This window comes from Anopheles funestus, chromosome 3RL (genome assembly GCF_943734845.2).
Source record: "Anopheles funestus chromosome 3RL, idAnoFuneDA-416_04, whole genome shotgun sequence".
Classification (NCBI taxonomy): Eukaryota; Metazoa; Arthropoda; class Insecta; order Diptera; family Culicidae; genus Anopheles; species Anopheles funestus.
The window spans coordinates 39362553-39390006 of NC_064599.1; the positions used below are offsets into that span (position 1 = coordinate 39362553).

The 27454-nt window shown below is 42.5% G+C and overlaps 3 protein-coding genes across 6 annotated transcripts; 2 read left to right on the forward strand and 1 right to left on the reverse strand.

Moving 5' to 3' along the window:
* Positions 1-4438: 4438 nt before the first annotated feature.
* On the reverse strand, positions 4439-21451 carry LOC125768902 (putative mediator of RNA polymerase II transcription subunit 15). 3 transcript variants are annotated; one of them, XM_049437219.1, is made up of 5 exons: positions 21320-21451; positions 16978-17103; positions 8334-8530; positions 7726-8260; positions 4439-5119 (listed from the first exon to the last, which is right to left on the reverse strand). In XM_049437219.1, the coding sequence occupies exons 2-5, from the start codon at positions 17002-17004 to the stop codon at positions 5045-5047; spliced, it is 834 nt and encodes a 277-aa protein (XP_049293176.1). In that variant the 5' UTR covers positions 17005-17103; positions 21320-21451; the 3' UTR covers positions 4439-5044. The 3 variants fall into 3 exon arrangements, with proteins under 3 accessions (XP_049293176.1, XP_049293178.1, XP_049293177.1); XM_049437221.1 differs by lacking the exon at positions 21320-21451 and adding an exon at positions 21199-21302; XM_049437220.1 differs by lacking the exon at positions 21320-21451 and adding an exon at positions 21161-21176.
* LOC125768922 (uncharacterized) lies at positions 9756-12787 on the forward strand. Its single transcript, XM_049437252.1, has 2 exons — positions 9756-10737; positions 10835-12787. Exons 1-2 carry the CDS (start codon positions 10597-10599, stop codon positions 11276-11278), a joined length of 585 nt encoding a protein of 194 aa, XP_049293209.1. The 5' UTR covers positions 9756-10596; the 3' UTR covers positions 11279-12787.
* A 3033-nt stretch (positions 21452-24484) lies between the features above and the next one.
* LOC125768840 (uncharacterized) lies at positions 24485-27405 on the forward strand. Of its 2 annotated transcripts, XM_049437038.1 has the most exons (2): positions 24486-25286; positions 25362-27405. In XM_049437038.1, exons 1-2 carry the CDS (start codon positions 25278-25280, stop codon positions 27279-27281), a joined length of 1929 nt encoding a protein of 642 aa, XP_049292995.1. In that variant the 5' UTR covers positions 24486-25277; the 3' UTR covers positions 27282-27405. The 2 variants fall into 2 exon arrangements, with proteins under 2 accessions (XP_049292994.1, XP_049292995.1); XM_049437037.1 differs by having other exon boundaries at positions 24485-27405.
* The last annotated feature ends 49 nt before the right edge of the window (positions 27406-27454 follow it).

The following is a 27454-nucleotide window of genomic DNA, read 5'->3' on the forward strand; positions in this document are numbered from 1 at the left end:
GTTGCTGTCTAGTTGCTCTACACCCAAGCGTGTATTTGATCAATCTTTTTCTAGAATTATCAAGGTTCCTAAAATATTTCTCCCTTTAAATCGTATAATTTAAATCCCTAAAAAACTGTTACATAGATAAACTCTAACAGGAAATGTTGAGTTACTTCTTAAGGAAAGTCTTCCAAATGCAAAGTAGTTTGGACATAAACAAATAAGCTGTGTATAATGCAGTTAACCTACTAGCCCTTCTCATTGGTAATGTTTTCATGCAATTTTATAATGTTAATGTTCCACATCCTTCTTGCTTTGGAATTCGGATGTACTTTCGATAAAGAGCACTCGTCGACCTTGTGACGAAATGTCAGTCACTCATTGCGTCATACACTACTTAATGTATCCCAAATCCCAACAAGGATAGCAACGCCACAAGTCATCAGAATCAATGAAATAATATAATACAACACATTGAGCAACTTATAGCGAACCCCTCCCCAGCTTGGATGAGCCAGAACACTTGCCCGATCGGTATTGGCGTGCCTTCAGGCGGAAAGATGGTTCATTGCGCAAAAGAAGTGAAGAAAAAAATAACTCTTGCGATCTACGAAACGCCGTAAGCAGTTACTGCATCGTTGGTTTGGGGCAGGACCGTCCGTTCTTCGCTTCCATGGTCATCTGGAGGCGATATGGTCGATAGGGTGCGCTCATAGCACCGATTACAGGATTCACATCCTTCCCGCGGGCATCTTGATTCCGTTCACCGCTTTCGCTTAAAGGTCAAGAACGCGACACAATCGCTGAGGCGTATAAGTTAGGCGGGCGTCCCAAACCGTTCCGTGGACGATGTCCAAGAAGGTGGCACTAGTGTACCGGTCGCATCTTAAGCAACTGGTTTGCTACACTTTAAGGTCTTGTTCGTTAGCGACGGTGTCCTGTAGAATGGTGAAACCTGTTTTTGTTTTGCTTTTGAAACGCTCCCACAAGCTGTGATCACCTTTTGGAGACGGGTTCGGTGCATTCAGGAAGTCGTTTGGGAGCTGTATTGTTATTGTTCTGGTGTGCTAGGCTGTTCGTACAGGCGTAGCATATCGTTGATAAATAGCTTCCTAATCTTCCCGATTAGTAACGTTTGAGTGGCATTTCGGTTTCACCATTTGGGACGGTGCTTTGCCCAACGATTGTCCAATAAAACCATTCGTACGATTGAATTTATTTGCGGATTTGACAAATGCAAGCATGTCGATGGCTGGAACTCATCCACCTTTGTTGATCGTACGAAAAAGATTGTACGATCGCTGATTTGACATAATGTACGTAACCGTCCAGTTCCGTCACCGCGATTCCAAACCGTGGCCGGCTCACCTTATTTGTGGCGATTGGTGAACGAAATTTATTGAGCTTGATCTTAGACAACGCTGAATTTAGTTTGGTGCAAGAACTTTGCCATTTCTCAACGTTCACCAGTCGCACGCTGTAAAAGGCGACCCGTTCTAATTCTAGATCTACCTGCACACCTTTATCTCGAAGTCGCCTCGCTGCTTCAAGTGTCACAGCGCCATATGTATCGACTGATTGATCTGCAACTGCAATTCCAAGCGTGGTCTGAAGGGATGCAAGGTGCCAATGCAGTAGTCAAAGCCGAGAAGGTTTGCCCACTCTGTATCGCGCTATCGTCGGCGATCGATTTCAAAGTCGGTAGCAAACGTATCGACTGCAACGGATTGTTTGCACAGATGGGTGCTACAATGTTACACTTTCGAAGGTGTGTAACAGTGCGGGCAGATGGCGATGATCAGGTGCTGATAAGTGTCGGTGTTGGAGTGGAAGTCCATTTGCTACCGTGCTCGGTATGGGATTTGTGGCAGTCGGTACTTTAGGCACTGTTGAAAGGAGAGGCGTGATTTGCAGTCAATTGTAGTGATTACGGATGATTTATTGATGGCTGGGTAGTTGATCCAAGTAGAGCTGGCTGATGGTTAGTTGAAAGTTGTTTAATTTCTTCCAATGGACTATTGGAATATTAAAGAGCTTATTGTGTTTTGCTTGCAATATGGTTTATGATTTAATAATTTATTATTAAACATATTGCTTTACTATTAATTTTTTTATTTCATTATTAGTTAATTTTAGAAGAATTTCCAGTCTGTATTCAATATTACAATTTTTCTATGAGTTATTTTGAAAGTTACGAGTTATTGTACGAAAAAAGATTTTAAATAACAACAAATCCCATCGATTGTATTCTTTTAAATCAATTTGTAAGTTTAGTTAGTTATGCTATACTTCTAAAACTTATTCATCCATCATTCAGCATTCAACAAGCCATCCGGCATCGGTCTCATTAAAAGCTTACCCACTTAAAGAGCCACAAAAATCAGTGCACTTAAATATCAACCCGTATCCTGTTCACGCATGCGGCATACCTTTTATGGTGAAATGCGCCAAATAGCCAACACCCAGTAAAAAAAAGAACCACACGAGCTTTACGAGCAGAGGTGACGATAAAGCTCACGAAAGATGCGCCGAAAAGGTTGAACGCGTGCAGCTACTCGTTACAAAACCGTACCGCAAAAATAACACCCGAAACTGACCATAACTTATAGCAAACTGCACATTATGCTGCCGGAGGTTAACCGTAGATGGGGCATGATGAAAATAAAACACTGTTCGGCTAGTACGATAAGCAAACATATCGCGCACGGCGAAAAGAATTGCAAAAGCGGTTTTTTTAAGGTTGTACGTACAGCAGTATATAATGGCTAAGAGAGGCATCTCGTGAAAGGGATGAAAAGCAGAGAGGAACATTGCAGTGGTAAAGCGATAAAGTTCATGTTCATGTCCTCTGTCGCTGTGGTTGAAATGATAAATGGCAATCGAGTGTGCTGTATCGCAAGGAAGAACGGCTAGAAAAAGCGAGCGGCAAAGATTCCGCACCGGAACCCGATCAAACAGGTCACATACATGCTTGTATCAATTTTACTCAAGCAGAAGCATCAACTACGTCATGTTCCACAACAACTTGAATCGAATATGATGTAAGAAGCCACAGTACAACCAAATCGAAATCTTGCTTGTCTCACTTCAAAAAAGGGGCTTGAGCTTCAAATTTCACTTGCATCTTCACAAGGGCAACCGAGTGCATTCGGTCGATCGAGCGGAGGCGCTTGTGCACCTTGAGGATGGCATTTAATGCAACAATGGTGGGCATCCACCAACAAAAAGGAATGGCCGAAACGCACCACCTTGTACCACCTTGAGTTGATGATCTTTAGAAGCCTCGATCGCCATTTCCGAGTGGCTTCGAGAACGCAAAGGGTAAAAGAGTGAAATTTTAAGCCCAGTTCCTTCTTTACCGCTCATGCTTACTACCGATCCTCGGTGCTCTAGTTATATGAGACTGTTTTTTTTGTCTTCATCGTAAAGTTCAACCTGATCACGCTGATTTTCTACTTTTGCGAGGAAAATGTCAAACTGTTTGGGCCGGTTTCGGTAAGCGGTCAGTCGGCGCATAAAGGTCGCAGCTAGTTGATTCTGACGGAGGTCACATGAAATCTTCGAAAAGTTTCAATTAAGATAAAATTGGCACGATTTTTCTTTCACCATCAGTACGTTCCCTTCATTGTTGAAGAATCATCTGTTTAGTTTATCACAAGACGAAGGTCGTTTAAAGACAATTCATCTAGCATACGTATTCAATCATATCATCTTTACATCAGAAATATCCTCAGTGTCTCTGAAATTCCTATCTCTACTCAGTAAAAAAAAATTACTCAAATTATGTCAGGTCGTCTATCTTTCAAAATCAATTAGTTTTGCATAAGACTACAAACCACAGGCCACATTCATTTGTAGCTGTACTACAACAGCACCGAGCATAACATCCCTTTCTAGACACGTGCCGGCTTACTTTACGCTTCATCTTCATCATAAAGTGAATGTGGAGCATCTAGCTCCACAGCGTCCAAGAACATCCTAGGACGTTCACTTTATAGCTGTCGGTACGCTCAGAAGTTGTTTACATTCGCCAGCACAAGGCAGATCGCACCACTAGAATATGTCCGCAATCGAAGACACCTTTCCCTTTCGACATTGAGCAACTGGGTATGGAAGTGTATGGAAGCCCGCTTAATGGCACCTGTGCCCCAAACGGATTGCTGCGATAGGATGTTTGCTCATCATATGTTATTTTTAGCACGTGGAAGGCACACTTTCAATGGCCAGCCTTAGAGGATGCGGTGTAATGAATAGTTGCATTCAGAATAGTAATTACTTTACCAAGAAATCTTTTGGCTTTTATATCGCACATGAGTGACTGTTGCTCAAAAGTTGAATGTGTGTTTACGTATAAAATATGATACGCACACAATGAGTAAAATAAATATACTTCTTAATACAAACATACTTACATAACTTCTTTCAAAACCATTACCATTATTCATATTGAAACTCATTTACAATTTTAAAAATTTTTTTGTTTTTATTTTATCTTCTTCATTATTTACATTTTGTTGCTATCTTTCGCTTTCGTCATTTATTTTCCGTTAATGTACCTTCGGTGTGTTTAAATTTTTCATCATTTTCTTTATATTAGAAGTTCTTCAAATGCTTTTACCTGTTTTATCATACTTTTATCCTTTTGTCTACATCTAAACATATGAAATGCGTGCTTCACTTTGTGCATCTGTGTACTGTGTTGTGCTATGCGACTTCCTTCTCTGTCTGTCTCAATGGAAATGTTTGACATGGCATGTTGTGTCCAACTATCGTGTTTTTTTTATTTCTTTTAATTTTACGCTTAGACATTCCCACCGGTTAAAGCGAACCATCAATCGTCATGCACATACATCTGGTAAATATGGTAAAATTTCGGTAACAAAACAAAAACACTCAACCTGAGGCTGACTTCATGTTTCAGTCCAGTTGTTTTGAGAAAATTATTTTTTGTGTTGAAAAGATTTTTATATGGTTGGCATGATACGGGATCATTTTCTCTAACGATGGTCTTTTTTCTTCGTAAACTTTTACTTTTCCAACACTTTTCCTCCTGCTCTTTAGATTACAAACTATTATTTATGACCATATTTGAAGGAACGCTAGTGTAGTAAAACTGCTGCTTGGTAGCATCATAATACTGAAAAGAGATGTAAGAAGAAAAAAAAACGAAAAAAAACACATGAGTCACAAAAGGAAATGAAAGCGACAGCAAAAAAAGCAGATGACTTGCAGAGCATAATTTATGTTAATGCGTTTACGGTGATTCTGAAACTGTGCTTTTCTTCCATGCGCTAAGTACGGTAAGACCACACACTGAAGAGACACACCCTTAAATGTCAGTTACGTCATGGGACATCTTTCACGCACGCCAATCCAACTCGAGTGCCAATTTTGTTGAGTTTTTCGCATTTTGGCACCTTCTTTTGGAGACCTTCTTTTTGGATGGTATGATTATCTCATATCGTGCTAGATGTGAAAACAGCTGTCTGTGCCGCAAAATTGCCAAAAAACGAAGGGCAAATAGAATGAATTTATAAATTTGGACCAATTTAATTATAGGTCGGTAACTTGCTCAACTGGTTAGTGCCGATGGGGTCATAAGGGGGTTGAAAATGTCACTTACAGCTAAATGAGCTTGAGGGATACGTTGCAAAGCATACGTTGGCAGATTAATATACGATGTTTTATCAACGAAAACTCAACGACAAATTAATGACAACCAATCATCTTAATGACGTTAAATTAAGCTCATTACAGGGCAATAAGTTCCTGTTAATACCTAGCAGGAACATTTTTCACTGCTTATAAATGAATTGCAGAACGTCGACAAGGCAAGAGAAATTTTTGGAAAGCCTAATTGAGATCGTTATGAGGCAAACATAAAAAATCTGTAACCAATTACGAAAGGTCTGACATGTTCACGCACAACGATGTAATCTTAAGCAAATGAGATTCTTTCATTAATTAGGTTAAAAAGATGTAAATTTAGAAGCTCCTGTTGTATATTCAAAAATGAAAGGGATAATTGAAATAAAAGCAAACAAAACACCCAAATAATTCCTTTCACTATCAAACGCAACACGCTTCATTTGGCGCAATTGTAGTTACACGAGCATAACTAATTGCCTTGACAAAAATAGGAGGAACGCTTAAACAAAAAAGAAGCCGCTTTGCTACAGCTGTTTCAACTGCTCCCGCTTACAAATCGTGTCAGGTTGAAAGGTTCTCCCTATTTTAGGAAACCTCCGGCCCATTAGCTTCTACATCGTTCCAATATTTAGCTGCACGTGACCGCACGAAGAACGAAGTGTTCCCATTTTCCCAATCAATTCCCAATCTGTGCCGTTGGTAATGTTGCTACACGGTACCACGATGCTTTCCATTCGCGTGCCATCGATATGCGATGATGGCCGTTCGGGTTTGGGTGGTTTGCTTAGCTCCTCTGGATCTCTATCGAAGGGGGTGTAGACGAGATAAAGTGCCGACAACGCCGGCAGCAATGGCAGCGAGAGAAATGAACCGTGCCCGTGCTACAATTACGTAATTGTAATTTGATAATCTTGACCTGATAGTCTACGGATTGGATTTGGACACGACGGTCGATCGCGTCCATGATCGGATCGAAGGTTTGTACATGCTTATCGTACATTGCAGGATCGCGTCCCTGGCAAGGAAAGTTAATTAGCAGCAATTGGATGGTAGTAGTGTTCGATAAATTTGCCTTTGAATGGGATGAAGACAAAAGCATGAAATTGCTGCCTTACGCCTAAGCCTAGAAACAGGGAGTGCCTGCGTTCATTATGGGGTCATTCATTAGCACCGCACCGATGCAGCATCCGGTGTGTAGATGAAGAAAGTAACGAAAAATAGACGACAAAAAACTTCCCTACCGTAAGCCTTTCGCAAAGGGAAGCGCCTTATTATTATCCACTTGCGCATGGTTCCACGACCGGACGGGTTATTCGTTACGGTAACTACACTAGCAAGTGCCCTCGTGTGCCCTCATCGCCCCGTACTCGATCACAAACGAAAGCTCACTAGATGGCAGAGGTCGTGGCAAAAGAGGGCTGCGACAATCGTGGCCCATGGTCGCCCGATGACATAAGCGAACATGAGCGCATAAGCTCAGACATATGGAGCATGATCGTATGTGCCTGTGTGTGGATACACTTTCTTTCCATCCCGTGCCGGGTGTTGCTTGTATCGAGGAGTGGCACGAAGAGATCAGTTACATTCAGTTGTGAAGTCACCGAAACGAAGCAAGGATAGCTAAAGAAAAATCTAAACCCGTAACCGGAAAATAAAAGCCACCTTTCTAAGCCACCTTTCGCCACTTGTTCGGGCAATGTATTGACAGGTACTGTAACACCCGTGCCGGGTTCAGTAGGGCGTGCACGACGTTAAACAAACCCGTACTTTCCTCACGGTAAGACTCAAACACACAACAAACAGATTTCAATAACAATTCGATCGAAAACGAAAAGAAAAGAAGCATTTGCGCGATGAAAGGAAAATATTTGTCACAAAGTGCTAGGGTTCACTGCGGTGGTTGCGAATTACGATGACAAAAGACTTAAACGCAACCACAGGCACGAACCTCACGTGATTGCGAATAAAGGCAGCTGGGTGTATGCATTCAATTAAATTAGAGACTTGTGCATAAATCATGCGACACGGGAAACTCATGAAAATGGTGCTTTTTTCACACATTCGTGGATAGTATCCATGGCCGTATGCACTTACCACAATGTACGGCATGTATTTAACCTTCTCGTAGGCCTTGTACTTCTTCAGCTTGGGATTGTACTTTCCGTTGAGCTTATCGTACTTATCGTGCTTGCTCTGTGCCTGCTGCTGGTGGTAGAGATCGTTGGTGGCTAGTAGGGCCTGCTTGGCAGATCCGTACGACACTTCCGTATGTTTCGGTACGACGGCGTAATACTTGAGACCTTTGTTTGGCACGTACTGCACCGCCAGACTTGGCACGATGTGCTGTTGTTGTTGCTGCTGCTGCTGCTGTTGAGCTGGCTGACTGTGCACTGTTGAATGCTGTGCCGGTGGTGCACCACTAACTCCGGAAGCTGGTTGCTGGTTGGATTGTGGCTTATCAATGATCTGTCCCGTCGGGGCGGCAGTTGAAGAGGTTTGCGTTGGATTCGCTTGTGGGGTAGGTTGAGCACCATTTTGGGGCTGCTGATGATGTTGCTCTTGCGATCGTTTGCGCTGCTCCAGGGTGATGTCGTTGTACTTGGGACGCGATGGAGGTGGTAGAATATACCTAATGTGCGGAGTAGGTAGGTACGTTTAAGTTAGAAGGAATTTTTACACTTCAAAGTAAGACGAACACCAACCTGTAAGGGTTAGGATTCGGGATGTCGTCGGATTGATCTTCCCATACTGGAGCAGGGTCACGGAATGGTGGCTGTGGAACAGGGGCTGGTGTACTGGTTGGGGGAACTATTGGTCCAGTGTTAGTGTTCCAATCTACCCTTATCGCTGAAACGCTTACTGCTACCACCAGCAGAACCAGGGCGGATGGTTCCGTTTTCTATAACAAAAGAAAAGATAAATAGATAAGACATTTAGAATTGTGGAAAAAAAAATCATTTCCATTGATTTATTATTATTTAGATTAATTATGTACTCAATGCAGGTTTGAAATACCAACGGTCATGAATCATAACCAAATCATGTGCTCTGGTGATAAATGATCGTGTATCACTATCAAGAAACCCATTTTTGTCGTTCGACCTTTACCGAATCGCTCTGCAAATGGTTTGCTCGTGAATAAACAAACCACGAAAGGAAAGCCTATAGACAGAGGCTATGCTAAAATAGGCTCGCACAGATGGAAACTTTCTCACAACGGGTCTGTCAATGGATTGGCGGAATCCACTAGTGCCTTGCGGGAACCATTTATCACAATCTGCAGCATCTTAATTTGTGCGGAGCAGTTTGGAGAATGATGGCCATATTTCAGAGCGTTTTGTTGTCGTTTTTTTCCCTCTCTGTTCACGACCCACTGTTTGGTCTATTAGTCCCACAAAACACTTGGGTTCAATCCCCATGGGATCCATTGCTCATACCTTACGCATCCCGTGCACACAGCTAGATGTCGCAATTTAATTACCGCCCAGGATCGATGAAGAAATTACATGATAATATCTTAATGATGATTATCGCTTCTGTTTAGCCCAGTTGTGATCGGGCCATGGTTACATGAGCCGTGCACCTGCTGGGAAAGGGAGTACTGGGACAGCGATGCGTTGGCTAAGTAGCTAAATGAGACTCCACACTCCATGGTTCCACTAACTTCATCGTAAGCCTGCTTGTGGAATGGTGACGGTTTGGTGATAAGTCATCAATCAATTACGGTCGAGCTGAAGTGTTGTTATTAAAACGTATAATAATTCATTTCCCCTGGTGTATGATATTTTCTAACCGGACCACTCGCCGCATCGAACCCACCGGATCAAGTGTCGATACACTCGTCTAGCCATTACCGTGTCTGGCTAGTCACTGCACTGCAAGGAGAAATGCAGACGCAAAAGAAAACTGCACAGCACACTGGGGCACAGTGACTTGAGCGAGTTTTATCAATTACAGCGTAACGCCCATATTTAAACGTTAGCATTGCGCAAGCCGTAGTGCGCACCGAACAGCACAAGGCACGGGCGAACATTACATGATAGTATGCTGCTAATGATATGTCATTGAGATACTGTTTGAATCTTAATATAATCCACAAATAGTTAGCTAAACGAGACGGTGAGCAGTTGAAGCAAGAAAATAGCGCAAAGAAAATTGTGTACGTAGGTGCTAATATGTAGGTGGAAAGCAGTTTTTCATTTTGAAGTAATGCATTTGTAATGAATAGAACTACTGAATCCAGTTCTAGTAATGCGTGCTTGATTTCCTTTATTTATTTATTCGCTTTTTGAAGTGCTAACATTTAAAATAAATTTTCAAATTCAACTATGGTAAAACTATTTCTGTGCATCATTTTTCACTACCGTCAAATGAATATTTTTGGTAACGAATTAGACATTATTATGGCGGAAGAATGTATTTTGACCTCTCTATAATTAGTTGCTCATCAAAATTGCAAAACAAAGGTGAAGAGTTTTTACAATTTATGGTTCAGAAAATAAGTTGCTCATAATGTCCTAACTCCTTTGAAGCACATAAATATGTCGCAACTCTAATCTGCAATCACTAAGCAGCCTTGAGCATAAATCCAACGCACTTCCTGACCAACCTACACAACCTATTCAAGCCCCCTTACGGTCAAATACCGCCATTTCCTGTGATGGTGTGCAAATTGGAGCTAAATTCCCTTCGGTGCACAATTTTGGCATGCGGCAGTCGGCTAGGCGGGCACACCATGGCATCAAACAAAAAAAAAGATGAATACAATTTGCCTTACAACCGGGGAATGTGAGCATTGCTTCATGCAAGTTAATGTGATTATGGAGCGTACGCTGGTAAAGTTGTGCCGGGGTTTTCTTTTGCGCTCCTTTTGATTACCAATAGGAATTAAAGAAAAATCCTCTTTTAACGTTCCAATGGGCTTGCCAAACGTGTGGTACCGTTGTGGTGCGTGTCTTACCGTTAATGATTTTATGCTTTTCATATAAAATGAAAGCTCACCGTTTGAAGAAAGGCAGTCGTGAAGGTGTGTCAGTTCAGTGCAGCCACAGCGAAAGTGATTTGTGTGGTGTTAAAAGTGTTATAAAAATAATCACCATGAAGCAAGTGCGTAAGAACTGAGATTTTCCATCCTTGTCGGACAAAAGCTAACGTGCAGAATGTGCTAAAATACAGTGTTCCGATTCGGTTTCTTCGTTTCCAGCTTTTGTACATTCCCTGTCTGCTCCTAGCGCTTCAAACGGCAGCTGCTGTGGAAGAACACCTAGAAGAGGCGGAAGCGTCCAGTGAACATGAGCAGGTCGTACCACAGATTGCACAGGATTATGAGCACCATGAGCCGCACGATTATTACGCTTACCCGAAGTACAAATTCGAGTACGGCGTTAAGGATCCGCACACTGGCGACCAAAAAAGCCACTGGGAGGAACGCGATGGCGATGTTGTGAAGGGTGTCTACTCGCTGTACGAACCGGACGGATCGGAGCGGGTGGTGGTGTATCGGGCCGACAAACTGCATGGATTCGAGGCGCACGTCAAGCACATCACCCACGGTGGCCACGTGCAGTCGTACGGCCAGGAGCACGCCTATCTCGGGGAGGTTCACGGTGAGCATGGCTACAGCTACAGCAATCAACACCTGGAGTAAGCGTAATCGGAGGTCAAGCGGTTCGCATCGTACCAAAGAATCGATCTCAGCCAAGTGTATCTTTTTTTCCATACTCAATAAATAGTTTTCCCAACGAACGCGTCCGTGGTTACGTCGTGTTTGCGAGCTTGCGAACGTGAAACTCCCGGGATGGCAACGGAGGTTCCATAAATCATAAACGTAAGCGATCCTCTTGATGGTGGAGAATTGCTAATCCAATTTTAGGTATCCATTTGATGCAGCTCCTTCTTGAAAAAAAAATAAGTTGAATAATGCTAATCGTGCGCCAGCTCTCGATAATGGTAACATAAACCCAAGAGGTGCGTCCAAACACGCCTCGCCTAAGTTCGACAACCACCCACCAACAAATTCCCATGAAGGAACGATCGCACAACCTCCGGGAAACAATCTCATCCCAAAAAAAAAAAAAAAACATGAGCCGCACGCTCCCACGTCAATGTTGGAAGTTTGCAAACGTTTTGTATGGGTGTCGGTGGCGCTTTTACATAATCTTGCAGCTCGCACCGCGCCGCAATGGCATAGGTATGATTGATCCACGCTCCACGGTAACGATGACACGAAAACGGTAATTGTTCTGCTGTCTCCATTTCCATCTAGCCGTAGGGAAACGAAGTTCCTAGCGATTGAACGAGACGATGTCCCTTTTATGGTCCTACGCTTGAACCAAAAGAGGCAAAGAAAATGCTGAAAATCACAAACACCAGTTAAAAATGACTGACCCAATGTATGTGAGTGTTCATGCATGGGCATGGGAACGGAACACGCAAATGCAGCCACAAAGGCATGGAAATTGAAATGTTTGAAGGATTGATTAATGGATCTTTGATTGTGCCGGTGAAGTGGCCGCCAGTATTCCCATTGCTGTTCCATTTGCTTCTTCTAATCTCCCAGTAATAATTCGTGTGCGATAATTTCTGCCTCTCTTCCATAAATGGTTCAGTTCGAGTGCAAAGGGTTCGCTTTTTATTCCACCTTGATGAAGCATAAGAAGTGTGCCACACGAGCTGCATGGAAAAGAGAGTTGTAGTACGAGATGGAATGTCACGGCACATGAAGATCAGCTACCCTCCTTGGGCGAAAGGGAAGGTTGATTTTTATCAGCAGCACCCAGATGGTAATGCGATACTGCACTCTCGCGTTACCGGCTAGTCGGACCGAGCACCAGTTGGAAGGAAACGGCGTAACGGGCTTAGAGACCGTTGCGTAAGGGTCAATTAATTTTTCAGCGAATGTGGGCTGGGAAAATTGGTTTTGGGCTGCTCCAGTTAAGTGCTTATGCTATACACCACCTACCGGCCAACAATTTAGGAAACATGACGTTTGGTACGGTGCGGATGATGTTGATGATCCGCGCATTGAAGTCACTAACGGGAGCGTGCCAGTCTGTCCAAACCGGCATAGAACTCTACCGCTCATATGGCCACACGACGGCTCAATGGATTGTAACAGGGCTTTTTTTGTGAAAGTACGATTAAATAAAGTTCCCTTTCGTACAGTTTGGTTTGATTGGCTTTTTTGAACAGGATAATCGGTTCTGCTGTAACGCATGAGGTGATTAAGTTTGAGGCAATGACGGTCTGATTATCTGCAGCTCAAGTGTTTTCTGTTTCACCGGTATTCGATAAACTTATACCAAACGAGCCTTTTATTCAATTTGATTTGAAAGAAATGTGTCGCTAGTTGAATTAATCAAACAAGTGCAAGGAGATTGAGCAACCTATTTTTGGCGTGATATGGTAAGGCGTAAATTTTTTGGTTACGAATGATTTTCGTATGGGTAACAAAATGGACATTGGAATGAAAATCAATGAAAGCGACACTTATGTATAATTACTATAATGCAAGGAAAATGCTTTACAAAAATTAAATATTTATAGCAAAATTCCCAAAACCAAGTCAGGCGATCTTTCATCCAAAATTAAAAGGTAAAAAGTTTTCAGATAACATATTTCACACTATATATTTGGAAAAGTTTCTCAAAACTTTGAAACGCTTGGTTATATTGATAGTGATCGTCATACTATAAAAGCTGATCTAAATCATCTTGAGCTATGGGTAAATATAATTAAATAAATCCAGCGTGTGCAGGAGAAGGCCTTTGAGTTTGTAGTGTCTAAAAGATGAATGAGAAAGAAGATAAAAAGCGATGTTGATAAACGTCGGCTCAAACTCAATTTTCATCGCTTATTGAATATAACAACAATTTTTTATGAATTTTTTACTCCGTTTATATTAAATCACAAAATGAAAAACCTTGTGTGCAACTTTGCTATATACGCTGTGAAATCATCAACAATGTATATCCATTTGGTTGTAATGTAATTGATTGAATTCCATAGACTCCGTTCAAGAAACATTCATTTAGTCAAATACTGACACAAAAAAATCAATGTTCTACCAATTGTATCATCTAACATGCAGTAAACCGTGTTTGTCGTACCATGTCGGAAGGGAATTCCATTCAATCATTGCAGCTTGCGTCTACTGCAAACTCTTTTCATTAATCTTTACCTAAGAAAAGAACTCTAGTGTCACCCCTTTGGTATGAACCTAATCAAGTCACATCAAAAGGAAACACACCTCCCACCATCGTGTCATGATTGTCCAATAAAGGACTGGAACGTTTACATCGTACAAGAATCTCTGGGTGTAGAATTGGGTTTCACATTGCTGTGCGCGGATGCGATGCCATTGGGGATGCCTTTTTGAGCCAGAGGTTCGGGATTGAGTCTAGTTTTGCTTATTCAATTATCTCGTTGCATCAAACATCACTGTGTATAGATGGAATGTCAATGTAAGGTGAGAACACTATGGCACGGGCCCGAATCGTGCAATCAAGGCCCGAGCGATTCGTCCACGAGCATGACACTGCACTTGCCGTTGTTGTGCGAAGAGCGGTTCGAAGTACAATTAATTAAAGATCCGACTAATGGAGCTACCAGTTCATCATGTTGATGATCATCGTTGGTGAGGACATTTGTGTGTCAAAGCCATATGGTTGAAGTTTTAGTTTCTAGTAACTCTTTTAAATAAGGATATATACAAAGGTAAAGAGACCACGACCAGCTACTACGCTTTCTGTATACAAATAAAAATATAAATTGAGTTCATAATAGTTGATAGAAATTTAATAATTTAAGAAATTTAAAATATTTCTCTGGTAGTAAAGCTATGAAGTGGCTTGACGCATCCCCTTAAATTTTTATATAATTTTATTATGATGCATAAAACTTCCAAACTACCTTTTTGTATAATCAAAAACTAAAAAAATTTGGCAAAGTATTGATATATTTGAACCCATTTCAGCCACCCAATTGTCATTTTCCGGTCATCGATCGATTTAGATCAAAAGCCCGCGAGCAAAAATTTACCTCCTTCTCGCAAGATCATAAATCGTTCGTTCACTCGATCGGCATAGAGCAAAGCAACAGTTCACGTCACTATCGGTTTCTTTGCACACAAACACGCCCTACTAGCTACCGTTTTGATGTTGTGTGGTACAATAAATCTGGGAGAAGCTCGAAGGCGTTATTGATCGTAGCTCATAAAGAATATAACGATACCGCCCAAAGCTATGCGCAGTACGATGCACAAAGATGTGATTAGAAAGGTAGAGTCGAAGGCGTGCGAATGGCACGCGAGTATAATTCAAAATAGATCTTTCAATAAGAAAAGAAATAAATTCCTTGAATGAACTATTTCTTTTATTGCCATTCGTAACGGATCATCTAAGTAGATAATTATCACGAAAAGTGCTTAAAATCGTTCATCAACCTAAAAACCCTTCGTCATGACACGCAATCGGCAAAAAGGTGCGAAATTAATGAAGTGGAGCAATAGCGACACAATTGCATCACCGACACGTTCGCATAATTTAATCAACCGACAGCGATCAATATTTTTGCGTGACCTTTCCAAACGTAAACTCACACACGACACCGTCCGGGCACACCTCCTCACGTCGATCAGAGTGATACATGCAAAGGGTAAGTCTTTGGTGCAATTTCCAACACCCGTCTCATATATGCTTCTTTCCCTCCACTTTATCAATCAATCAAACGTCACCCCGAATCATTATCATAATGGAGAGCAAACATTTAGCATCGGAGTCACACCTACTAATAACTTCTGGCGCACTAACGCACCATTCGCGAGCGGTAATGGATACGCGAGAGTACGAACGGGTAAGTCGATCAAGTGATTTACGCAGACTTTAAGGTGTCTGCAACGCATTACGAACTTTAAAGCAGGAAAGCCGCATGACAACATTGTTGTTATTATGTGCAGCAGGTTACTGTTAGCCTGAAAATATTATACTTTTGGCGATCATGATAGAAAGCTACTAGGAACGCTAGAAGCCGGTCCCACTCGTACGTGTGTGGGAGTTTTGAATTAATTGGTCTATAATGTATGTAATTTATTTGGTTTCGTAAGTGCACGTGTTGATTTTTTTTTGTTGTAGTTATGAGCCAGGATTCCGTTCCCTTGCAACATTTCACCCCCACGGACACAGAGCGAGTCTCGTTAATTGCACATGAAATAAACTGCAACACACATTGCCTTCGTTGCGGTACGATCACGACTCGACCTAAGCCACAGTTCAAGATCAAGGTCAGAGCCGCGGTAAACACACGCATACACACACTCATGTCAAACGGAACCGTAAACGATTGTGCGGATCGTTTCGGCTCAATTATCCGATCACACAGGCAACGCAAAACCGCATGTGTATGTATGGCTGCGACGCGGTTTGCTCTTGACAACCGTCAGATGATCACATCCGTTGCAGATTCATCCGACCAATTTGATTATTTTTATGCTGGCTGGTCGTGTGTTTCCGCAGTTCCACCTTGAAGATGAGCATCGACGCGGAAGAGTTCGTGATTTAAGCGAGGACACAAGCGACGAACGTACCGAAGCGGTTGGGACTGCGATTTATGGTGGAGCAATAAAGCGCTACTCAAATAAAAAAGAAAAAAAAACAAATAATAAAAACAAACGAACCATGCTCCTTCGTAAGATGACACGATGTCAGACAGGATGGCAGAATTTCCCCACCGTTTATCGCGTCTATGACGCATCGTATACAAAGTCAAAGCGCGAACAAAAAAGCACACTTTGACAGTAACAGAAACTCGTTTCAATCGAACGGAATACTTATGCCGTCTGACGTATAGGAAAACACATGCTGCTCAATGAAACAATTGCTAGTTTTAATCATACAGGTGAGAACGTTTTGCAAAAGTGCGCCGTTAAAGACTCGGCAAAACGAAGGAAACGCGATTCGTTTTTGTTCCGGAATGTTTTTCAATCGTGAGAGTTTGAACGGTTGGCGCATGAACGTTACGTCAAAAGCCACTTCAACGCTTCGCTTCGTTCGATAGAATTATTACGACGGTTGATTACGCATCTCGGCTAGTGATGGGTTGGTGATTCGCAAATCGCACGGTTGCATTCCTTGGCATTAAATAGCAATTTGCATGCTGCGTCGTACGGCTAGTTGGTCTGAAATTATGAAGCTTAATTCACCGTTCCGTTCGCTACGGCTTGTTTTGGAAGGATTGGTTATGAACGGTAGCACCAGTCGTCCCACGCAATGTGAATACGAATGCCGATGAAAATACAAATGCGCAAAGAAACTAGCCCACACCAAACTGCAAATGTTTGCCGAAACTTACCATCCAAAACTGATGATTTCGCCGCATTTTGTTTATTTGAATACTGGAAGGTGAAGATACCAACTGTTCACTCACTATTTTAGTTGTATCGGTTTACTTTTTGCACAAAAATCTTATTTTGTCTTTCTGAAAATGAGTTTAAATAATGTTTTTACATTAGTTTTCACGCTTTTGCACGTTGTTTTTTACCGAATCGATACTTAAATAATTTCACTGCACATTTTTACACCGAGTGTTATTGATGAACTTAAATTAATCATGACGTGTTTGCACAACACATTGAATAAAAATTGAAAAGTTTTCAATATTCTGCTCATGAATGCATATCGCTGCTACACGTAATCGTGCACCTCGTGCCATTGAAGAATATTTCATACACCGGCGAGAAACAAAACATACAAAAGACTTCATCGAATCGTATAAAAGGACCTGCTGGTGACGATCATAAAAGGCTACCGATAAACAATCGGCTGCACGCACGAACATGACATGAGACTGCAAAAAACAATTTCCAACCCAAACAAAAAGAGCTTTTTGAATCCTCTCTTCATTTTTCCCCCTGTCCATTGAATCGGTAAGTGCACGTAATAAATTATGCATGGAAATGGCGGGGAAATATGCCAATGGTGAGGCGTAAGCAGTCGCGTTGCCTACTTGATCAATGCTTTCTTTTATGTTCTTTCTTTCTGTACTTGCACGGCCAGAGCAGCATGGTGCACTGCTCGTAACAGTTCGATTCCCACCAAGACTTATGGACGAACGTTTGCAGAATGCTTTCTTTACTAGTGTGTCGTCCGTACTTGGCTACTTTCAATGTAATTCCTTTGGCTGGCTTTCGAACGCTTATGCAGTTGATAGTGCATTTTGGTAAATAAATGATGCCGTATTTGTTGAATTTGAACGTCACCACAGGGTGAGTTGTGTAACGAATTTATAAAAGTATAAAAAATATGATCATATTCTTATCATTTACCCAAACAAGGCATTCATATTACTAGAAAGACTTAAAATTTGAAATTTTATAAAAAATATTTTGAATGAATTTTATTCGACATAAACAAAATAAAAATACACTACCAAGCTGCAAGTCTCAAAAAGAGTTTTCATCTACAATTTTAATATGTTCCTTTGAATCGCAATGATTCTCTACAAAAACTTTACGCATGTACGACTACGTAACTTATGGCTTAAAAACACTCAGATTTGTTTATTTTACACCAGGGAATTAACATTTATCGTAACACTAAACATGACCGTACAGATAAGGGAAAACAAATTCAACCTAAGCGGACAATTTTCCCTCCGAAAGCTGCTCAGATACGGGTAGGTTAAACCCGTATCAATTCATTCGACAAACTGCTGCAAGTCAGCTTTCGTGGTTTTTTTTCACCAGTGCCCGCCAGCCGACGTACTTGTGCAATCGTATCGCCCGGCGCGACGCGCCCTAGTGACGGAACGCGATTTGACCCGGTGCTGTTGGAGCGTTGCTGAATGTTTGCTTTTCCTTCGGCAACACCAGGCCCGCCGGCGCGAAAAGAGGTAAGTTTTGTTTGACTGCAAAATTGGACTCAAACGAACGCCGACCGTCAAACGTCGTACACGTACTAGACATGGCAGAAGAGGGCACCGGTACGAGTACGAGTACGCTTAACGCAATAAATAGGAGAAAAAGTCGCTACACTCTCGTAAATTATCGACAACGTGCATTCTGGTCGGGTTGCTCCAGCATCGCTATATCGATATCGAGCCACCAGCATGTGAATGTTAATTCGATATCGGGTCCGATTTGCATAAAGCGAACTACCTTCGAAAGGTGGGTAGGAAAAGTCACGCTCACAAACGTTCGATGCTCGTCCTACGACGAGCTTGCGTCAGAGCTTCAAATACCGGGCCGGGTTGGGATCGGAAAATCTCGAACGACAACGCAAGCGCAGGCACACGCACCAAAGCGCCCCTGTTGCGTTTGGTTTCACTCCGGTTCGAGCACCACGACCAAAGCACGAGCTGCTTTCTTTCGTCGCGACCCCTGCAGGTTCGGTAGGGGCGTACGATAGTGGAGCACCGATTGGGCTGGAAGCTGTTTGCATGATAAACATTCCTCGCTTTGAGGTGGATGGGTTCCGGGCGGATGGGTACGTACGGGAGTTCGGGTCAGTCGGGCAGTGGGCTGATGCGACAAAACCCGCCCCGATTGCAGTGCGTATCGGTGGATGTGTGCGACGAATCGCTAATTGTGGAGCAATTATTGTAATGAGTTTGCTTCATTGCAATGTGTCATTGCGTTTAGATGGTGCGTTGGGTTTTTTCTTTTTTTAACTATTTTTTCGACAGTGTTAAAAATTTGGAATACCATATCTGACACGCTAAGCTAAGAGTTATCGATGTAACACAATTTAGTTTTGCTATTAGGTAACGTGAACCGAAAAGGAATGATTTCCGGTGGGAGTATCTTGAGTTACACGTGCGAACATAAATCCTAATTTATGTTGATGAAATTTTTGTGCTTTTTAATTATCATTTGAATAATTTGAGTTTTCATCTTAGCTAAATATGAAATCGTTACTTGTATGTTTCGATTTAATACTATATGTTACTTTTGAACAATATACGCATAAAATGCATTATGTTGATTAATTTCTTTATATTGAACACAACAGTATTAAATGTTGCCATAATCAATCTAAAAAGCGCAATAAACGATAAAACTATTCATTTTTGGTATGTTTAGAAACATACTAATAGGAACATAAATTCATTACTTTCATGATGTGAAGAGATTTAAAACGCCATAAAAAGCCACTTAAAACATCTGTCAGAAGTAATCATCATTTGATTTCATGTCCCGTTAGGAGTGTATAAGATTAAAAATGAATGGATTTGCATGTTAATTAAAAAAATCTGGAACCCCCATGTTCGTCTAGGCACTTGTTCCTCATTCAACGGCTTTACATTTTAATACTTTCCATTTCTATCTACACGGTTGACGTAACAACCCCCGTAAGCATTTTATTTCCATTCCAATTCGAACCATTTTTCCAAGAAAGAAAAAAAACTCAAAAACTTGTCCTGAAGCTAAAGCGAGGATGCCTAGAACCAGCTAGACGGCTCGTCCGTTTCGATCGCATCACCTGTACACCAGCGGCACTAAGCTGTTCTAGATTCTGTGTCCAAGAAAGGTTCACTGAAAAGCATGGTGACGCTTCGGTTTGCGCGCGAATCGGGGATAGTCAATGCGTTTTGTTCTCGGTCATTATATCGTTTCAAGGCTATCGGGCAATTCAACACAACTCCTGCGGCTGAGGTAGCGAGCGCTCCGAAGGATCGAGGACGTGCTGTAGCGTCCTCGATGGAAGGATTGTTTGCCATTGCCGCAGGAATCTGCTGCCCGATTAGCCCGGTGTAACCGGTTTCACAAGGGAAGATCAGGAAGTACAGCACCGGTGGAGACGTTCTGCCCTGAAGGGGTGGTTGGTGAATGTATAATTCATAGCAATCGCTTTGACCGCCACTCGCATCTTCCTGGATATCGTAGTGACCGGCCTCGAATACTGGAGCACATGGAATACGGGTAGGTAGTGGTGCCGTAAATATAGATTCAGAGTCGTTGCTTCATCCAAAACAACACTAGCAAAAAGACAAGCTGATCTTTACACTGAATGGAACGTTATTTTTTTCGTCTTGTTTTTTTTTGCATACACTTAAAATACACAACACACGCACAATTGTCAACTCGTGTTAATGACCATCTTGCCATAACTGGTCGTAAACAGTTAAACATTAAACGTTGCCGAGGTCGTAAGTGTACGAAAATCCCACACGATCACACATTCCCCGTACACGCATGCATCGAACATCACAATTGTCATTCTGACGCTGCTACCCACGGACTGACTGAGGTGTTGCATTGTTTGCAGCACTGGATGACTAATGAGAATGTTAAGCGCGTTGTGTTCTTTTCCGCCGGAAGCAAGACAATCCGCTATAACCGCCGGTGGCGATGGAAAACATCGTTCTCCGTGCGGTGAACTTCATTATCACTTTGCAGTTGGCAGTTGGTAGCTGTGTCACTTCGCGATACAATCAACTGTACTGACAACGACCGTCATTAAGCACATGGTCACTATAAATTCACACTTCAATTGCCCACCAGGAATGCAACGTTAATAGACGAATAGACGGTTACGGTCAGACAAACAAACAAAAATAATAAAAGTACAACACATATCACGTTTTCTCCCACTGGCAATGTTAACAATTTCACTAATAAACACTTTTCCACGGCGACTTCAATCAAAGGGCAAGCGACGAACCCCTTCAACCCAAACGCTTCATAAGCACTTACAGCGCTTCGCTTCTCTCGTAGCATGCGAACGGTCCGAGAAGACGCCGGAAAGCCGAAAGCAGCGCGTGATAACCCCGGTGACGACAAAATTCGTACTAAAAGTTTCAAAAGCCAGCGAAAACGTAATAAAGTTTTGTTGTCGCCATTTTTTGCCACAACTACCGCTCGGTTGCTCTCGCTTTCGCTCTCGACGGGTTCTCCTCCTTTCTGCTAGTATGTTGACGTTGACGAGCCATCCCCACCGCTTTAGCGACAACATGCACTCAGCTGGGTGCGCGTTAGTGCGAGATCAGCGAGATCTCATCCGCTCTCGGGTTTTCCACCGGAGAGCTCATCTGTTACGCCGCAAGCTTAGAGTGCGTTGCTGCCAGAGCTTAAAGCTTCTGCACTCAGCTCAGAGACCGGCACAATTTTTCCCACCCAATGGCCTTCTCTATCGCTTGCTGGACAGGTTATGTCATATTTGTTTATGTTTGTTTACTTTGCGGCATGAGAGATATTTCTCTTCTCAGCTGATCAGTCACTCACCGGCAAGAAATGGTGAGTTCCAGTCGAATTGATGAAAAGTCTATGCTTCGATCCCAAACCGTAAACCTTGAATTAAAACTGTCATGAGACATGGGTTGATAAGACTTAAAATTATCATGGTTATAACTTCATGTGTTATTCAACTTCTTTAGCTATTGCATAAACCTGCATGAAAACGATTTGGATGTTTACAAGGCTTTATTCTTATTTAGGGTTATTTGTTATCAGTTGAAAGTTTGTTATACTGTTTTGAAATAAATGTGGGTATCTTTATCAGTTCCGATGGTTGACTTTTCCATACGCTTTATGTGCTTCAGTTGATTTGGAGTCGTAAAACATTTTAATACAACTCCAAACTCATTTGAAAAATCAATTTGTACTCAAGGACAGTAACCCGTATTACAACTTACAGTAACAAACAACGTTCCGAATTGAGCAATAAATGGTTCATAAAAACGGTAGATTAATTTTCTAGGCCCTCATATTTTAATTCGTTTCAACACCGAATCATGAAGCATATATTTTATGGCGTCCCTACGCAACAAACACTAAATTAAACTTAATCAAAGCTTCGTTCTGATATACCCCATTCGTTGTATAATGTACCAAGCTTTCAACATCGCCATTCTAAGAAAATTATACGTTTATTAAGAATTATACAGAACCTCAAATGGCCACATCACGAGCGCTCTCATCTCTCCGTAGCGATTTCTTTCGTACAGCTACGGTGTCGCAAGCGGCAGCCACCGGTTGCACGCCGTATCTTCTTCACAGATACGTTGTAAAATCAGCTGTTTAGCACCACAGCAACACGAATGTCAAGTGGTCCTCCCCAGAAGGTGTCTGAGACAGCGGCCATGGTTGAGTTTTGCAGTCGTCGTACCTCAAGAGCATCGTCGCGCTCTCGGAAAAGGAAAAGTGTGTGAACGGCTAGATTCGACGCCATTTGAAAGCGGTTTTGGGCACGATATGTCAGCAGACAGCTTCCATCGTTTGGAACATCGAATACGATATTTGTGCGCGTTGCAGCCCGAAACCGGTATCGGTGCGATATCGCTGTTCCGAGTGAGACTTATGGCATAACGATTTTTCGTCTATATTTTGGGTCAACTTCGGTAAATACGTTAAGTGACTGACATGTAACTACCTCTGGAAGATATATCTCGTACAAACAGGGATCTGTATCTCCTTCTTCATTCTGAATACCTGCTGGATGTACGTAGATTTGATCTAAATCTCAAAGGCCACCATGACAGTCGATACCGTACCTGCATCTTCTCTTCTAGTCCGTTGGCCTTTAGGATCCCCGCTAAGGGCTGCTGTCTACTTTCATTAATCAGCCTAATTGTGCACTACCTTGGAGAAGTTCTAGTCACTGCTTCGTACCCGTTGGCTTCATATTTTTGCGGTCAGCTTGCGGTAGCACAAACACTTTGCTGTTCTCGGAGGAGTACCTTCAACAGCATTCGTGCGATTAGCAAACTCAAACTACACTGCAGTTCACCACAACGTACGACAGTTGGCAAAAAAGGAGAGCTTGCAGCAGGCAGTGCTAATTATACGGTGGTACTGTAGCCATCGTCTCCGATCGGGCCTTGATCGTACCATCAGCCATCGTTAACAACACCAAGTTCGTGGTCAAAGGCTTATTCGAAAGGTATAAAGGCGCTGAACTTGTCATACAAAGCGACCGTGTCTCTTCCTTCCTTCCTCTCTTACATTGTTTGATCATGTTGCTTGATCGATAATCCATTGGTGGTACAGACAAACCGCTTTTCAATCATACAAACCATCCTCCATCCGATGCACAGACAACGAACACGATGGAAAACAATCATTCATCTTCATTCACTTGACGCGTTCCAGTTTCACCGCTTTGCTGTAAGCTGATCGAAATGACAATGATGAAGGAAGAGTCCGTTCCGGTGTCAAGGCAATTGTTGTGAGTACTAGGAAATGGATGCCGATTGCATCGACGTCCGGTTAAGGGATGACCTCGGCTAGGACTAATCGAAGATTCCATCGCATCGAAGCGTCATTCTAAAAGGAGAGTCATATTTGTTGAGAACTGAATCACGCGAGGCGCATGAATTTAGTTGCTTTGGAATTTCCAATTGATACTTGTCTACGGAATTTCAGAGTTGTTCCTTGGATATGGTTATTCGTTCGTGAGGTTTGGATTATTTATCGAATCTTTTGCTATTTGAACTAACTTGTTCTTGCTACAGTTGTGTTTCTTTATGTAAAAATATGCGTTGGATACTGAAAACGCCTGCAGCAAGTTAATCCAGCTGATTTAAAAAAAACAATAAGTAACGAAGCATAAATTGATTATAATAAAATTTCTTCCCACCTGTTTTGAAAAAAAAAAGAAAAATTATATTATTTAGTAAAACAAGAAAAATAAATTATTATTTATACGTTTTATTTTGCAAAGAAAAATAGTGCAACAAACCAGAAGTGTATCTAACTTATACAAAAAACGGTAATAGATAATCTGACATATTGGCATACAAAATAATAATTAAATAAACCGAACGAACGAACGAACATGACATTCTTTCAAGGGAATAATAGCATCACTGAACTTATTATTAAATATACGTTATCCCTTTACTGTTGCAATGTTGCAAATTTATTTTTCAATCAAATTCTAAATATGCGTAAAAAAACAAACATTTCTTCCTCGTATTGTTAGGATGTGACCAACTAAACGGCCAACAATTATTTTCAAGATCTTTGTTAAAACAATTTGATTTACCTCACATGTCTAGACGTTGCGGATGAATGCCCATAGGCTGTATTTATATTTAACACTTTTATTTAGCTTCGCAGTGAACAACACTCCACCCGGACCGTTACTAGTCACGCAACCGATTACTGCATTTGATGGCGCTTGGTAACTGATCACGAACCAAAAACTCACAAAATTTTGGACGCAAGGAAACGTCAAAACCATATAGGGTTGAAATGGTGCTTCATTTTAGTCCAACGATTGTCCAGTGCATTCATCGCCGGCATGATCAACCAAGGGAAGAATCAATACACATGTTTTGTTCGATTTTACTCCCTCAGTCCGGAACGTCGGGTAGGGTGTTAAAGCAGAAGGGAGTTGCCCGCTTGGGCAATGCAGTGCGAATTTCCTGCTTGCACTACAATTCGATTACGCGCCGATCAAAACACACAACACCAGCTGTTGGATGCACATAATGTACGCATAATGTACCCTCGGGGAGACAGCCGTACCGATGGACGGCGAGCTTATAAATACCGTGAACGAAAGCAAAGAAAGTGGTCAGTCCACTGATAGCCATTAACGCGGTAGTAGTCGTAGCTTTAGAAGAGGGCACGAAGCATTCTGTAAAGTTTTGCGGGCTCGCCAAACAGAGTCAACAAAGCCCTGTGCCTCTTCCTTTGAGACTCGCTCGCAATGTTTAAGGTGAGTTTCAGTGGTTTGCGTGAGCGCGACGTCGTCAGTGATCTTAAGAAATCCCTTTTCTGTATCTGGTTCCAGCTGGTGGTGGTCATACTGTGCTTCGCCACACTGCTGGTTTCCACCGGGAGTGCACTGAAGAAAGACGAGTATGAGATCAATATCAAGCACGGTTCGTTCGCCGTGCACCAGCTGCATGTGAACGCGGACAGTCCGCGCGAGGGCACGTCGCGCTCGGAGCCGCTAGCGCCCACGATTGCCCCCGGAAGTGCGAGTAAAGAAAATGGCCAGCAACGTAACGAACAGTTCTTTGGTGCCGTGAACGCAGAACGGGGTAGCGCTGGTGCCCGTGGCAGTGCTGGTGATAGTGACGGGGAAAGAATCTCCACTACACTGGCGGTTCCAAAACCGACGGTGCAAAGTGCCAAGAAAGTGACAACCGGTGAAGTGTTCCCGAGTGTCAAACCGATCAAGAGTATAGACTTTAATGCCGTGTCCCCGGGGCTGGAGGATGTTCCACTGCAGCCAAACATTTTCCAAAGCAGCCAAGGACGTGGTCAGAACCGTGTGTTGTCATACCAATCGGTGGAATACTATCCGCCGGACGAAGTAACAGTGGAACAGGACGCCATTGTGAGACCAATTAGTGCGCAGGACTTTTACAATACTCCTCAGTTGCGAGAACGTGGGCCAGTGTTGTTTGCAACCGATCCAACTACCACTACTACAACGACTACAACGGTAAAGCCACCTGGCAAGCTGTTGAAATCGATTCCAAAGTCCGCTGTAGAGGAGAACGAAGAAATTTACCTATTACTTAAGTATGAGAATCCTAGAAAGAAGATGGAAGCACAAGCAAATACTAACAGCAGGTCTGAGGCAAGCGATCAAAACAAAAACAACGCAAATCGTGATCGTCAGAGAACGATCGAGACATCACGAACCTCTCAACAAACTATTCGTCCAAGCGCGGGAACGCGAAAACGACCACAAGCAGAGGAAGGACGACAACCCGATGATTTCCTGCAGGAAAGCTTGAGGACCGGAGGAAGTTTCACCACCGTAGGATACTTTGTTAGCGACACGGAAACGACTACATCCATGGCCCCGGTATCTACCTCCACGACGAAAGCAGAAGCTGCAAGTACACCTTCCAAGGAGTCTTCTGGATGGAATACTCAGGTGCGTGTTTCTTCCGGCAAGTTGCGCAACAGTTATGGAGATTACCTGAGTTCCGATTTTAAGGACTTTGAAGATTCCATTCGTCCGATCGAAGAGAACGTGGAGGAAACACCCGAAAGTGGGGCCGATGATGAGAAAGAAGATAGCATCGAAGAGGAAGTAACAAGTGGTCCAGCAGATATCGATGCCAACATGGATATTGTCGAAATGACACGAATTCTTGCTGGACGCCAAGGAGGTCTCACAATATCGGAGTTCAACCGGTTGTTTAAGGATTACCTGAAGAAAGAAATTACCGTCCAAGATCTGGAAGATTTTACCAAACTCGAAAATGCTGATAAAGAACCACCGAAGGAGACATCAGCGAATGAAGATCCATCAAAATCATTCGACATAAGAGCTGAGAATGGTAAGAAGATAGCGAAAGTGGGCGACAATCTACCCGGTCCCACTCCAGCGCAAAAGCAACAGCTCGATCAGTTGAAGGTGCTCGTCAACAAGGGTTCACTAAAGCCCGGACGGAAAGAGAAGTTGGTCAAGATTGGATATGGTGGATCGAAATCATTCCAAGGTGTGTTCAAATCACAAAAGTTCCTGGAGAAGGTAAAATCGGAGCGTATCCCGGTTCCGCCCGAAGGTTTATGGGGTGGGTTAGAATACAGGCAACAGCAACCGGCACGAGAAATAGGACCGATGGCTTACGTCGATAATCCCGTGTTTGGTTTTGCACCCGGTGGGAGAACACGGGCTGGAATCAAGGATGGACAAAAGTCTTCCAACGGTGGTCAAAGCTATGTAAAGTTCCAGAAGATAAGCTAAACTGATATGAGTCGCTGGGTGATAACGTAAATTGGAATCCTAACCGCGCCCATTTTGTTACCTCTGTTTAAGAATAGTACCTAGAGAGTTAATAAATAGTAGACGTTGCTGTTGACCTGTTAAAGGAACGATTTTGTTATTGTGAGTTATTATGACTGATGACATTCTTCGAT